This window comes from Oncorhynchus masou, chromosome 15 (genome assembly GCF_036934945.1).
Source record: "Oncorhynchus masou masou isolate Uvic2021 chromosome 15, UVic_Omas_1.1, whole genome shotgun sequence".
Taxonomy (NCBI): domain Eukaryota; kingdom Metazoa; phylum Chordata; class Actinopteri; order Salmoniformes; family Salmonidae; genus Oncorhynchus; species Oncorhynchus masou.
The window spans coordinates 67408634-67422737 of NC_088226.1; the positions used below are offsets into that span (position 1 = coordinate 67408634).

A 14104-nucleotide genomic window follows, 5' to 3' on the forward strand; every position below is an offset into this window, starting at 1 on the left:
GCATTTCAAGTGCCTTGTTAATTTGTGGAATTTCTTTCCTTAATCCGTTTGAGCCAATCAGTTGTGCTGTGACAAGGTAGGTGGGTATACAGAAGATAGACCTATTTGGTAAAAGACCAAGTCCATATTATGACAAGAACAAATCAAATAAGCAAAGAGAAACGAACGTCCATCATTACTTTAAGACATGAAGGTCAGTCAATACGGTCGCATGTGCAGTCGCAAAAACCATCAAGCGCTATGATGAAACTGGGTCTCATGAGGACCGCCACGGGAAAGGAAGACCCAGAGTTACCTCTGCTGCAGAGGATAAGTTCATTAGAGTTACCAGCCTCAGAAATCAGTAATGTACTGCACCTCATATTGCAACTCACAGAGTTCAAGTAACAGACACATCTCAACATCAACTGTTCAGAGTGAATCAGGCCTTCATGGTCGAATTTCTGCAAAGAATCCATTACTAAAGGACACCAATAAGAATAAGAGACTTGCTTGGGCCAAGGAACAAGAGCAAGACTCGTGGAAATATGTCCTTTGGTCTGATGAGTCCAAATTTGAGATTTTTGGTTCCAACCTCCTTGTCTTTGTGAGACGCAGAGTAGGTGAATGGATGGTCTCTTGCATGTGTGGTTCCCACCATGAAACATGGAGGAGGAGGTGTGATGGTGTGGGGGTGCATTGTGACACTGTCTGTGATTTATTTAGAATTCAATGCACATTTCACCAGCATGGCTACCACAGCATTTTGCATCGATACGCCATCCCATCTGGTTTGCACGTAGTGGGACTATTATTTGCTTTTCAACAGGACAATGACCCCAAACACACCTCCAGGCTGTGTAAGAGCTATTTGACCAAGAAGGAGAGTGCTGCATCAGATGACCTGGCCTCCACAATCACACAACCTCAACCCAATTGAGATGGTTTGGGATGTATTGGACCACAGAGTGAAAGAAAAGCTGCCAACAATTGCTCAGAAAATATTGGAACTCCTTCAATACAGTTGGAAAAGCATTCCAGGTGAAGCTGGTTGAGAGAATGTCATTAAGACAAAGGCTGGCTACTTTGAATAATCTCAAATATAAAATATATTTAGATTTGTTTAACACTTTTATTTGGTTACTACATGATTCCATATGTGTTATTCCATAGTTTTGATGTCTTCACTAATATTCTACAATATAGAAAAATTGTAAAAATAAAGAAAAACCTGTTGAATGAGTAGGTATGTCCAAACTTTTGACTTGTACTGTGTGTGTGTGTGTGTGTGTGTGTGTGTGTGTGTGTGTGTGTGTGTGTGTGTGGTGTGTGCGTGGGTATAAGTCTGGTAGAAGGCTATTTAAATCATAAGTCATACGATGTGATCCATTCAGAGCTCAAGTTGTCACTTACTGTTGACTCTGTGTCTGTAGGAGAAGCTTTGACTAGACAACCTCACATAATAATAAACATCCTAAAACTCATACCTATATGACCTGCATACAATATTCTGTGGGCTGCTGAATTTACTGTAGCCATGTTAAATAGCTTGGACTCAGTCCATGGATATGACAAAATACCATGTCGTGTCTACAACCGTGTAAAGACAGTATTTCAGTGTGACATTTCAAGTACCACTTCATGCATCATCACTTCATGTTTCCCAGGGAACCAACATAACATTCATATATCATCACTTCATGTTTCCCAGGAAACCGACATACATCATCACTTCATGTTTCCCAGGGAACCAACATAACATTCATACATCATCACTTCATGTTTCCCAGGGAACCGACATACATCATCACTTCATGTTTCCCAGGGAACCAACATAACATTCACACATCATCACTTCATGTTTCCCAGGGAACCGACATGCATCATCACTTCATGTTTCCCAGGGAACCAACATAACATTCATACATCATCACTTCATGTTTCCCAGGGAACCGAAGCAACATTCCAGTGGGTAGAAACACCATAACAAAACAGTGGAATCTGGACACAGTAAAAACAACTCACCGAGCCCCTGTAGCATTTCTTGACATCTTCATATGTCAGGTCATCAATCAGTTGCAGCCTGTAGAGGAGGGACAGAGGAGAGACGGGGGAGAGACAGGGGAGAGACAGGGGAGGGACAGGGGAGGGGCAGGGGAGTGACAGGGGAGAGACAGGGGAGGGACAGGGGAGAGACAGGGGAGGGGCAGGGGAGAGACAGAGGAGAGACAGGGGAGAGACAGGGGAGGGGCAGGGGAGAGACAGGGGAGGGGCAGGGGAGAAACAGAGGAGAGACAGAGAAACAGAAAAGGTGAGGAGTGGTGACACTATGGTTTGTCACCATCATTGCTGATGATTCGTTTGTAGCGTCAATTTATTCTTCATATAAGATTACGATAGCATGTACTGTTAAACTGCTGTAATGATGAACATATGACTCTTAGATTGGAGTGGTCTTATTCTCTCTCTGTCTCTCTTTCTCTCCCTCCCTCTCTCTGGCACTCGCACATCTAAAGTGATTGATGCTGAACTAAGACCACTAGAGCCCAAAGTAGGCCCACTCTAATATCCCCAAGGAACTCTTATAGACTACTTCCTATTCCCGGCCCAAGCCTGGCATTCTGTATTATACTGTACATACAAACCAACATAGGTTCTAGAATTTCACCAGTTCTGATTCTGACATTACCTGTTCATATAATGACAAGTCTGTTAAAAGAATAGATCACCCAATTTACAACAATGACATATTGGTTTCTTTACCTTGTACAGTGCATTTGGAAAGTATTCAGACACCTTGACTTTTTCCACATTTTGTAAAGTTACAGCCTTTTCTAAAATGTATTACATTGTTTTTTTTCCCCTCATCAATCTACACACAATACACATAATACTCCATAATGACAAAGCAAATACAGGTTTTTTCGAAATGTTTGCAAATGTATTAAAAAAAACTCCAAGCGGGCTGTCATGTGTCTTTTACTGAGGAGGAGGGTTCCCATCTGGCCACTCTACAATTAAGCCCTGATTGATGGAGTGCTGCAGAGATGGTTGTCCTTCTGGAAGGTTTTCCCATCTGCACAGAGGAACTCTGGAGCTCTGTCAGAGTGACCATTGCTCAGTTTGGCCGGGCGGCCAGCTCTAGGAAGAGTCTTGGTGGTTCTAAACTTCTTCCATTTAAGAATGATGGAGATCACTGTGTTCTTGGGGACCTTCAATGCTTCATACATTTTTTGGTACCCTTCCCCAGATCTGTGCCTTGACACAATCCTGTCTCAGAGCTCTACAGATAATTCCTTCGACCTCATGGCTTGGTTTTTTCTCTGACATGCACTGTCAACTGTGTGACCTTATATAGACAGGTGTGTGCCTTTTCAAATCATGTCCAATCAATTGAATTTACCACATGTGGACTCCAATCAAGTTGTAGAAACATCTCAAGGATGATCAATGGAAACAGGATGCACCTGAGCTCAATTTCGGTCTCATAGCAAAGAGTCTGAATACTTAAGTAAATAAGGTATTTCTGTTTTTTTATATATATAAATTTGCAAAAATTTCTAAGAAACTGTTTCCGCGTTGTCATTATGGGGATTTGTGTAGATTGATGAGGATTTTTTAATATCCATTTTAATGTAAATCTGAATACTTTCCAAATGCACTGTAGGTAAGAGAGTAATCCATTCGGTGGCCAATGAGGGACATTCAAGTCTTCAGACTGGTTGTGACCGGTTTTCACTGATAGGTCACTATCAGTCTCTCCGGGTATTCAATTCTCCTGTGGTTCTGGGGTTAGTTAGAACATCAATTCTCCTGTGGTTCTGGTGTTAGTGAGAACATCAATTCTCCTGTGGTTCTGGGGTTAGTTAGAACATCAATTCTCCTGTGGTTCTGGGGTGTTCTGGGGTTAGTTAGAACATCAATTCTCCTGTGGTTCTGGGGTTAGTTAGAACATCAATTCTCCTGTGGTTCTGGGGTGTTCTGGGGTTAGTTAGGACATCAATTCTCCTGTGGTTCTGGGGTTAGTGAGAACATCAATTCTCCTGTGGTTCTGGGGTGTTCTGGGGTTAGTTAGAACATCAATTCTCCTGTGGTTCTGGGGTTAGTTAGAACATCAATTCTCCTGTGGTTCTGGGGTGTTCTGGGGTTAGTTAGGACATCAATTCTCCTGTGGTTCTGGGGTGTTCTGGGGTTAGTTAGAACATCAATTCTCCTGTGGTTCTGGGGTGTTCTGGGGTTAGTTAGAACATCAATTCTCCTGTGGTTCTGGGGTTAGTTAGAACATCAATTCTCCTGTGGTTCTGGGGTGTTCTGGGGTTAGTTAGAACATCAATTCTCCTGTGGTTCTGGGGTTAGTTAGAACATCAATTCTCCTGTGGTTCTGGGGTTAGTTAGAACATCAATTCTCCTGTGGTTCTGGGGTGTTCTGGGGTTAGTTAAACATCAATTCTCCTGTGGTTCTGGGGTGTTCTGGGGTTAGTTAGAACATCAATTCTCCTGTGGTTCTGGGGTGTTCTGGGGTTAGTTAGAACATCAATTCTCCTGTGGTTCTGGGGTGTTCTGGGGTTAGTTAGAACATCAATTCTCCTGTGGTTCTGGGGTTAGTGAGAACATCAATTCTCCTGTGGTTCTGGGGTTAGTTAGAACATCAATTCTCCTGTGGTTCTGGGGTTAGTTAGGACATCAATTCTACTGTGGTTCTGGGGTTAGTTAGAACATCAATTCTCCTGTGGTTCTGGGGTGTTCTGGGGTTAGTTAGAACATCAATTCTCCTGTGGTTCTGGGGTTAGTTAGAACATCAATTCTCCTGTGGTTCTGGGGTGTTCTGGGGTTAGTTAGGACATCAATTCTCCTGTGGTTCTGGGGTTAGTGAGAACATCAATTCTCCTGTGGTTCTGGGGTGTTCTGGGGTTAGTTAGAACATCAATTCTCCTGTGGTTCTGGGGTTAGTTAGAACATCAATTCTCCTGTGGTTCTGGGGTGTTCTGGGGTTAGTTAGGACATCAATTCTCCTGTGGTTCTGGGGTTAGTTAGAACATCAATTCTCCTGTGGTTCTGGGGTTAGTTAGAACATCAATTCTCCTGTGGTTCTGGGGTGTTCTGGGGTTAGTTAGAACATCAATTCTCCTGTGGTTCTGGGGTGTTCTGGGGTTAGTTAGAACATCAATTCTCCTGTGGTTCTGGGGTGTTCTGGGGTTAGTTAGAACATCAATTCTCCTGTGGTTCTGGGGTGTTCTGGGGTTAGTTAGAACATCAATTCTCCTGTGGTTCTGGGGTTAGTGAGAACATCAATTCTCCTGTGGTTCTGGGGTTAGTTAGAACATCAATTCTCCTGTGGTTCTGGGGTTAGTTAGGACATCAATTCTACTGTGGTTCTGGGGTTAGTTAGAACATCAATTCTCCTGTAGTTCTGGGGTGTTCTGGGGTTAGTTAGAACATCAATTCTCCTGTGGTTCTGGGGTTAGTTAGAACATCAATTCTCCTGTGGTTCTGGGGTGTTCTGGGGTTAGTTAGAACATCAATTCTCCTGTGGTTCTGGGGTTAGTTAGAACATCAATTCTCCTGTGGTTCTGGGGTTAGTTAGAACATCAATTCTCCTGTGGTTCTGGGGTGTTCTGGGGTTAGTTAGGACATCAATTCTCCTGTGGTTCTGGGGTTAGTTAGAACATCAATTCTCCTGTGGTTCTGGGGTTAGTTAGGACATCAATTCTACTGTGGTTCTGGGGTTAGTTAGAACATCAATTCTCCTGTGGTTCTGGGGTGTTCTGGGGTTAGTTAGAACATCAATTCTCCTGTGGTTCTGGGGTTAGTTAGAACATCAATTCTCCTGTGGTTCTGGGGTGTTCTGGGGTTAGTTAGGACATCAATTCTCCTGTGGTTCTGGGGTTAAGAACATCAATTCTCCTGTGGTTCTGGGGTTAGTTAGAACATCAATTCTCCTGTGGTTCTGGGGTGTTCTGGGGTTAGTTAGAACATCAATTCTCCTGTGGTTCTGGGGTGTTCTGGGGTTAGTTAGAACATCAATTCTCCTGTGGTTCTGGGGTGTTCTGGGGTTAGTTAGAACATCAATTCTCCTGTGGTTCTGGGGTGTTCTGGGGTTAGTTAGAACATCAATTCTCCTGTGGTTCTGGGGTTAGTGAGAACATCAATTCTCCTGTGGTTCTGGGGTTAGTTAGAACATCAATTCTCCTGTGGTTCTGGGGTTAGTTAGGACATCAATTCTACTGTGGTTCTGGGGTTAGTTAGAACATCAATTCTCCTGTGGTTCTGGGGTGTTCTGGGGTTAGTTAGAACATCAATTCTCCTGTGGTTCTGGGGTGTTCTGGGGTTAGTTAGAACATCAATTCTCCTGTGGTTCTGGGGTGTTCTGGGGTTAGTTAGAACATCAATTCTCCTGTGGTTCTGGGGTGTTCTGGGGTTAGTTAGAACATCAATTCTCCTGTGGTTCTGGGGTTAGTTAGAACATCAATTCTCTTGTGGTTCTGGGGTTAGTTAGAACATCAATTCTCCTGTGGTTCTGGGGTGTTCTGGGGTTAGTTAGGACATCAATTCTCCTGTGGTTCTGGGGTTAGTGAGAACATCAATTCTCCTGTGGTTCTGGGGTGTTCTGGGGTTAGTTAGAACATCAATTCTCCTGTGGTTCTGGGGTTAGTTAGAACATCAATTCTCCTGTGGTTCTGGGGTTAGTTAGGACATCAATTCTACTGTGGTTCTGGGGTTAGTTAGAACATCAATTCTCCTGTGGTTCTGGGGTGTTCTGGGGTTAGTTAGAACATCAATTCTCCTGTGGTTCTGGGGTTAGTTAGAACATCAATTCTCCTGTGGTTCTGGGGTGTTCTGGGGTTAGTTAGAACATCAATTCTCCTGTGGTTCTGGGGTTAGTTAGAACATCAATTCTCCTGTGGTTCTGGGGTTAGTTAGAACATCAATTCTCCTGTGGTTCTGGGGTTAGTTAGGACATCAATTCTCCTGTGGTTCTGGGGTTAGTTAGGACATCAATTCTCCTGTGGTTCTGGGGTTAGTTAGAACATCAATTCTCCCGTGGTTCTGGGGTTAGTTAGAACATCAATTCTCCTGTGGTTCTGGGGTGTTCTGGGGTTAGTTAGAACATCAATTCTCCTGTGGTTCTGGGGTTAGTTAGAACATCAATTCTCCTGTGGTTCTGGGGTTAGTTAGGACATCAATTCTCCTGTGGTTCTGGGGTTAGTGAGAACATCAATTCTCCTGTGGTTCTGGGGTTAGTTAGAACATCAATTCTCCTGTGGTTCTGGGGTGTTCTGGGGTTAGTTAGGACATCAATTCTACTGTGGTTCTGGGGTTAGTTAGAACATCAATTCTCCTGTGGTTCTGGGGTTAGTGAGAACATCAATTCTCCTGTGGTTCTGGGGTTAGTGAGAACATCAATTCTCCTGTGGTTCTGGGGTTAGTTAGGACATCAATTCTCCTGTGGTTCTGGGGTTAGTTAGAACATCAATTCTCCTGTGGTTCTGGGGTTAGTTAGAACATCAATTCTCCTGTGGTTCTGGGGTTAGTTAGAACATCAATTCTCCTGTGGTTCTGGGGTTAGTTAGAACATCAATTCTCCTGTGGTTCTGGGGTTAGTTAGAACATCAATTCTACTGTGGTTCTGGGGTTAGTTAGAACATCAATTCTCCTGTGGTTCTGGGGTGTTCTGGGGTTAGTTAGAACATCAATTCTCCTGTGGTTCTGGGGTTAGTTAGAACATCAATTCTCCTGTGGTTCTGGGGTGTTCTGGGGTTAGTTAGAACATCAATTCTCCTGTGGTTCTGGGGTTAGTTAGAACATCAATTCTCCTGTGGTTCTGGGGTTAGTTAGAACATCAATTCTCCTGTGGTTCTGGGGTTAGTTAGAACATCAATTCTACTGTGGTTCTGGGGTTAGTTAGAACATCAATTCTCCTGTGGTTCTGGGGTGTTCTGGGGTTAGTTAGAACATCAATTCTCCTGTGGTTCTGGGGTTATTAGAACATCAATTCTCCTGTGGTTCTGGGGTGTTCTGGGGTTAGTTAGAACATCAATTCTCCTGTGGTTCTGGGGTTATTAGAACATCAATTCTCCTGTGGTTCTGGGGTTAGTTAGAACATCAATTCTCCTGTGGTTCTGGGGTGTTCTGGGGTTAGTTAGAACATCAATTCTCCTGTGGTTCTGGGGTTAGTTAGAACATCAATTCTCCTGTGGTTCTGGGGTTAGTGAGAACATCAATTCTCCTGTGGTTCTGGGGTGTTCTGGGGTTAGTTAGAACATCAATTCTCCTGTGGTTCTGGGGTTAGTTAGAACATCAATTCTCCTGTGGTTCTGGGGTGTTCTGGGGTTAGTTAGAACATCAATTCTCCTGTGGTTCTGGGGTTAGTTAGGACATCAATTCTCCTGTGGTTCTGGGGTGTTCTGGGGTTAGTTAGAACATCAATTCTCCTGTGGTTCTGGGGTTAGTTAGAACATCAATTCTCCTGTGGTTCTGGGGTTAGTTAGAACATCAATTCTCCTGTGGTTCTGGGGTTCTGGGGTTAGTTAGAACATCAATTCTCCTGTGGTTCTGGGGTTAGTTAGAACATCAGTGACCAGCTAAGGTGGCAGGTCGACTCGTCATACTACGTAATCAGGTGCGCGTCCTTACTCAACATTGACAGGAGATTTTTCAAACAAAAGACGATTAATAAATTGACAAAACGGAAGGCAATAAACAAAAACGTGTTTCTCACAAGTGTAACATACTGTAGGTTGTGATTTCTGCAAAACACATGTCCACTCCGACAACGAGAACGATAGAAAACTTACTGAAATGACCATAACCAAATACACATTGCAGATTCAAAATGAAACCTGTTAGAATTAAAGAGTACATATAGTCTACAACTGGTGATATTTGTAATGGGGAAGTTTTAGACATAGAAAACAATGAAGTTAAGAAACAATGAATACCCACAAAATGGCAGGAGAGAGTCCATTCTGGAGAGAGATGTGCCTTATGCATCTGAGCCATAATCCCCCAAATCAGACTGCTTGACAACAACAAAAATCTAATGTTGTCAATACAGTCCGGTTTTGTGGTATAGTATTCCATATAAGGCACACAGACCTTATGAAAGTTTCCCAGTATACCCTTAGTCTGGTAATGAATCAAACCTGATGATACATCCTGTATACCCTTAGTCTGGTAATGAATCAAACCTGGTGATACATCCATTATACCCTTAGTCTGGTAATGAATCAAACCTAGTGATACATCCTGTATACCCTTAGTCTGGTAATGAATCAAACCTGGTGATACATCCATTATACCCTTAGTCTGGTAATGAATCAAACCTAGTGATAATCCATTATACCCTTAGTCTGGTAACAAATAAACCTAGTGATACATCCTGTATACCCTTAGTCTTGTAATGAATCAAACCTAGTGATAATCCATTATACCCTTAGTCTGGTAACAAATAAACCTAGTGATACATCCATTATACCCATAATCTTGTAATGAATCAAACCTAGTGATACATCCATTATACCCTTAGTCTGGTAACAAATAAACCTAGTGATACATCCATTATACCCTTAGTCTGGTAACAAATAAACCTAGTGATACATCCTGTATACCCATAATCTTGTAATGAATCAAACCTAGTGATACATCCATTGCGACATTGTGGGAGGATAACCAACCTTTCAATCGATGGCAATGCATTTCTTAGCCGCTATAAATGCTAGATTACACAGTTTCTTCAGATAACAGTATCCAGTATCAACATTTCCAAGAAAACAACAAAAGGGCGTATCTGTAGACGTGATGAGATAAAAGAACATACTTTTTAGCTAGAAATCAGCCAGCCTTCACAAGACCTGGAAATATGTTTCCTCCACGAGAGGAGATTTACATTTCTGAGTGCTTGATATTCAGTTTCACTGACATATATATATATATATATATATATATATATATATATATATATATATACTGCTCAAAAAATAAAGGGAACACTAAAATAACACATCCTAGATCTGAATGAATGAAATATTCTTATTAAATACTTTTTTTCTTTAAATAGTTGAATGTGCTGACAACAAAATCACACAAACATTATCAATGGCAATCAAATTTATCAACCCATGAAGGTCTGGATTTGGAGTCACACTCCAAATTAAAGTGGAAAACCACTCTACAGGCTGATCCAACTTTGATGTTATGTGCTTATTTTAAGTCAATTTGAGGCTCAGTATTGTGTGTGGCCTCCACGAGCCTGCATGACCTCCCTACAATGCCTGGGTATGCTCCTGATGAGGTGGCGGATGGTCTCCTGAGGGATCTCCTCCCAGACCTGGACTAAAGCATCCGTCAACTCCTGGACAGTCTGTGTTGCAACGTGGGGAATGGGCGGGCCAGTGCATAGCATCAATGCCTTCCTCTTGCAGGAACTGCTGACACACTCCAGCCACATGAGGTCTAGCACTGTCTTGCATTAGGAGGAACCCAGGGCCAACCGCACCAGCATATGGTCTCACAAGGGGTCTGAGGATCTCATCTTGGTACCTAATGGCAGTCAGGCTACCTCTGGCGAGCACATGGAGGGCTGTGCGGCACCCCCACACCATGACTGACCCACTGCCAAACCGGTCATGCTGGAGGATGTTGCAGGCAGCAGAATGTTCTCCACTGCGTCTCCAGACTCTGTCACGTCTGTCACATTTGCTCAGTGTGAACCTGCTTTCATCTGTGAAGAGCACAGGGTGCCAGTGGCAAATTTGCCAATCTTGGTGTTCTCTGGCAAATGCCAAACGTCCTGCACGGTGTTGGGCTGTAAGCACAACCCCCACCTGTGGACGTCGGGCCCTCATACCCCCACATGGAGTCTGTTTCTGACCGTTTGAGCAGACACATGCACATTTGTGGCCTGCTGGAGGTCATTTTGCAGGGCTCTGGCAGTGCTCCTCCTGCTTCTCCTTGCACAAATGAGGAGGTAGCGGTCCTGCTGCTGGGTTGTTGCCCTCCTACGGCCTCCTCCACGTCTCCTGATGTACTGGCCTGTCTCCTGGTAGCGCCTCCATGCTCTGGACACTATGCTGACAGACACAGCAAACCTTCTTGTCACAGCTCGCATTGATGTGCCATCCTGGATGAGCTGCACTACCTGAGCCACTTGTGTGGGATGTGGACTCCGTCTCATGCTACCACTAGAGTGAAAGCACCGCTTTGGGGGTGTCTTGCAAATTGCCTAGAATTTCCACCTGTTGTCTATTCCATTTGCACGACAGCATGTGAAATGTATGGTCAATCAGTGTTGCTTCCTAAGTGGTCAGTTTGATTTCTCAGAAGTGTGATTGACTTTGTGTTGTTTAAGTGTTCCCTTTATTTTTTTGAGCAGTTTTTTTGAGCATATAGTACCTTCTCTGGATGGTTTTAAGCTGCAGTAATTTATGTCTGAGATGATATGAACACGACTGGGCCTTCACACACACATCTGTATCCATTCATCATCATACAACAGCGTCTCCCAGGTCTACCCTCACATTTTTGTTTTACATGATTTGTGTCATTGGGAAAAGCCTCTATCAACACTTGATACAGTTTGGAAATCATCTTTAGAGGTTTTGTCTGACATAAAATAGTTTCTGGCTTGTCCATTGCTGCACAGAGAGAATAAAGTGTTGCATTGGAAAAAATGCATTGCCTTGTTCAGGGGGTAGAATGACAGATGTGTACCTTGTCAGCTCAGCGATTTGATCTTGCAACCATTTCGGTTACAAGTCCAACGCTCTAACCACTAGGCTACCCTGCCTCCCCAGTTATCCTCTTGATAGTACCCATCCCGGATCCGGGATCGTGAATACAGCCTCAGGCTCATAACCATAACGCAACGTTAACGATTTCTGAAAATTGCAAATGAAATGAAATAAATATGCTTGCTCTCAAGCTTAGCCTTTTCTTAACAACACTGTCATCTCAGATTTTCAAAATATGCTTTTGAACCATAGCAAATCAAGCATTTGTGTAAGAGTATTGATAGCTAGCGTAACATTTAGCGTAGCATTTAGCACGCAACATTTTCACAAAAAAACAGAAAACCAATCAAACAAAATCATTTACCTTTGAAGAACTTTGGATGTTTTCAATGAGGAGACTCTCAGTTACATAGCAAATGTTCAGTTTTTCCTGAAAGATTCTTTGTGTAGGTGAAATCGCTCCGTTTTGTACATCACATTTGGCTACCGAAACAAACCGAAAATTCAGTCACCAAAACGTCGAACTTTTTTTCCAAATTAACTCCATAATATCGGCCGAAACATGGCAAACGTTGTTTAGAATCAATCCTCAAGGTGTTTTTTCACATATCTCTTCATTGATATGCCGTTTGTGGAAGCCTGCTTTCGTCTCAGAATCCCATGGAAAAATACCAGCAGCTGAGTTTTGCGCACCACTTTCCACTCAGGACACCGGGCGGACACCTGGCAAATGTAGTCTCTTATGGTCAATCTTCCAATGATATGCCTGCAAATACGTCACAATGCTGCAGACACCTTGGGGAAACGATAGATCGGGCAGGCTCATTCCTTGCGCATTCACAGCCATATAAGGAGACAATGAAAAACAGAGCCTCAAAAATCCTGCTCATTTCCTGGTTGAAGTTTCATCTTGGTTTTGCCTGTAGCTCCTGTTCTGGGGCACTCACAGACAATATCTTTGCAGTTCTGGAAACGTCAGAGTGTTTTCTTTCCAAAGCTATCAATTATATGCATAGTCGAGCATCTTTTTGTGAAAAAATATTGCGCTTAAAAGGGGCACGTCTTTGTATCCAAAAATGAAATAGCGCCCCCATAGCATCAAGAGGTTATACTGCACTGCACTCTGTCCAACGCTCTAACCACCAGGCTACCTGCCACCCGGTCTTCAATCGTTTGGCCCCTAGATTCATCGTTTGATTAAGATGTAGTGTGATTGAGGCAAAAATAATAGTTTACGTTAGCCAACTTTTTGGCTAAAGAAAATCATTGCAGTTTTGTAACTGCAATTTATTTTGGACACAGTAATTGCAGAATAACTGCATTTATTTTTTATTAACCTTTATTTTACTAGGCAAGTCAGTTAAGAACAAATTCTAATTTACAATGACGACCTAGGAACAGTGGATTCAGGGGCAGAATGACAGATTTGTACCTAGTCAGCTCAGGGATTTGATCTTGCAACCATTTCAGTTACTAGTCCAACGCTCTAACCACTAGGCTACCCTGCCTCCCCAGTTATACTGCACTCTAACTACAATCTTTTTTCATAGATAAAACTGCTAACTGAGAAGCTGACCTTCCTTTGCCAACCTAGGATCACAAGGCTGGGTAGGTATGATGACACCACTGTGGGCCATGCCAAGATTGCCAGACCTCCCTCCACTCCCTGCCTTCAGGGAAAAGAAAAGGCTGATCTGAACTGAACCAGGGACATGTTACATCAAGAGTATTAACCAGCTTCCATTCGCCACAGTCATCTGTAATGTATTCCATCTGTGAGCCACACCAAATACGCATATACACTGAGTGTACAAAACATTAGAAACACTTTCCTAATTTGGAGTCGTACCCCCTGGAGGATCATGGTCCCTGGGCATGAGCCCTGTGTACCCGGTCGCTTTTCAGCCACGATTACTACAGGTTGAGTTAACTGGCTAGACCAGTGGTTCCCAACCACCTTGATGGGATAAAAAAAAAATCTGTGGCAGAAGTAAACTTTTATTTAGTGGTGATGAGCTCCATCTCAGCTGATCCATACAGCCGGCCCTGGTTGGTAGCGTCAGGAAGTGACCTCGATTTCTAGGCCTTCTCACGATCGTTCTGAAAAATAACCGAGCGACAACGAGACGTGGAAGTTGGGGTAACGTGAGACAATCTAGGGGGGAAACATTGGGTTGTTAATGCTACTTCTTCCACTCAACCTTTAGTATTTTTATATGGTTTAATAGACAGGTATTTACTGAATATGGAAGGAGATAAAGTGAGAATGTATTTTTTTATTTCACCTTTATTTAACCAAGTAGGCTAGTTGAGAACAAGTTCTCATTTACAAATGCGACCTGGCCAAGATAAAGCAAAGCAGTGCGACACATACAACAACACAGAGTTACACATGG

General features: G+C 43.1%; 1 protein-coding gene across 5 annotated transcripts in view; it reads right to left on the reverse strand.

Annotated features, from left to right (window-relative positions):
• LOC135556711 (GRAM domain-containing protein 2A-like) overlaps positions 1-14104 on the reverse strand; it is a 68539-nt gene that overhangs the window by 32314 nt on the left and 22121 nt on the right. For all 5 annotated transcript variants that reach the window (XR_010458045.1, XR_010458046.1, XM_064990104.1 and 2 more), the window contains exon 3: positions 2005-2062. Coding sequence is in view for 3 of the 5 variants with exons in the window: in XM_064990104.1 (XP_064846176.1) it covers positions 2005-2062 (58 nt within the window). In the remaining 2 variants the exon portion in view is untranslated. The remainder of the gene's footprint in view (positions 1-2004; positions 2063-14104) is intronic.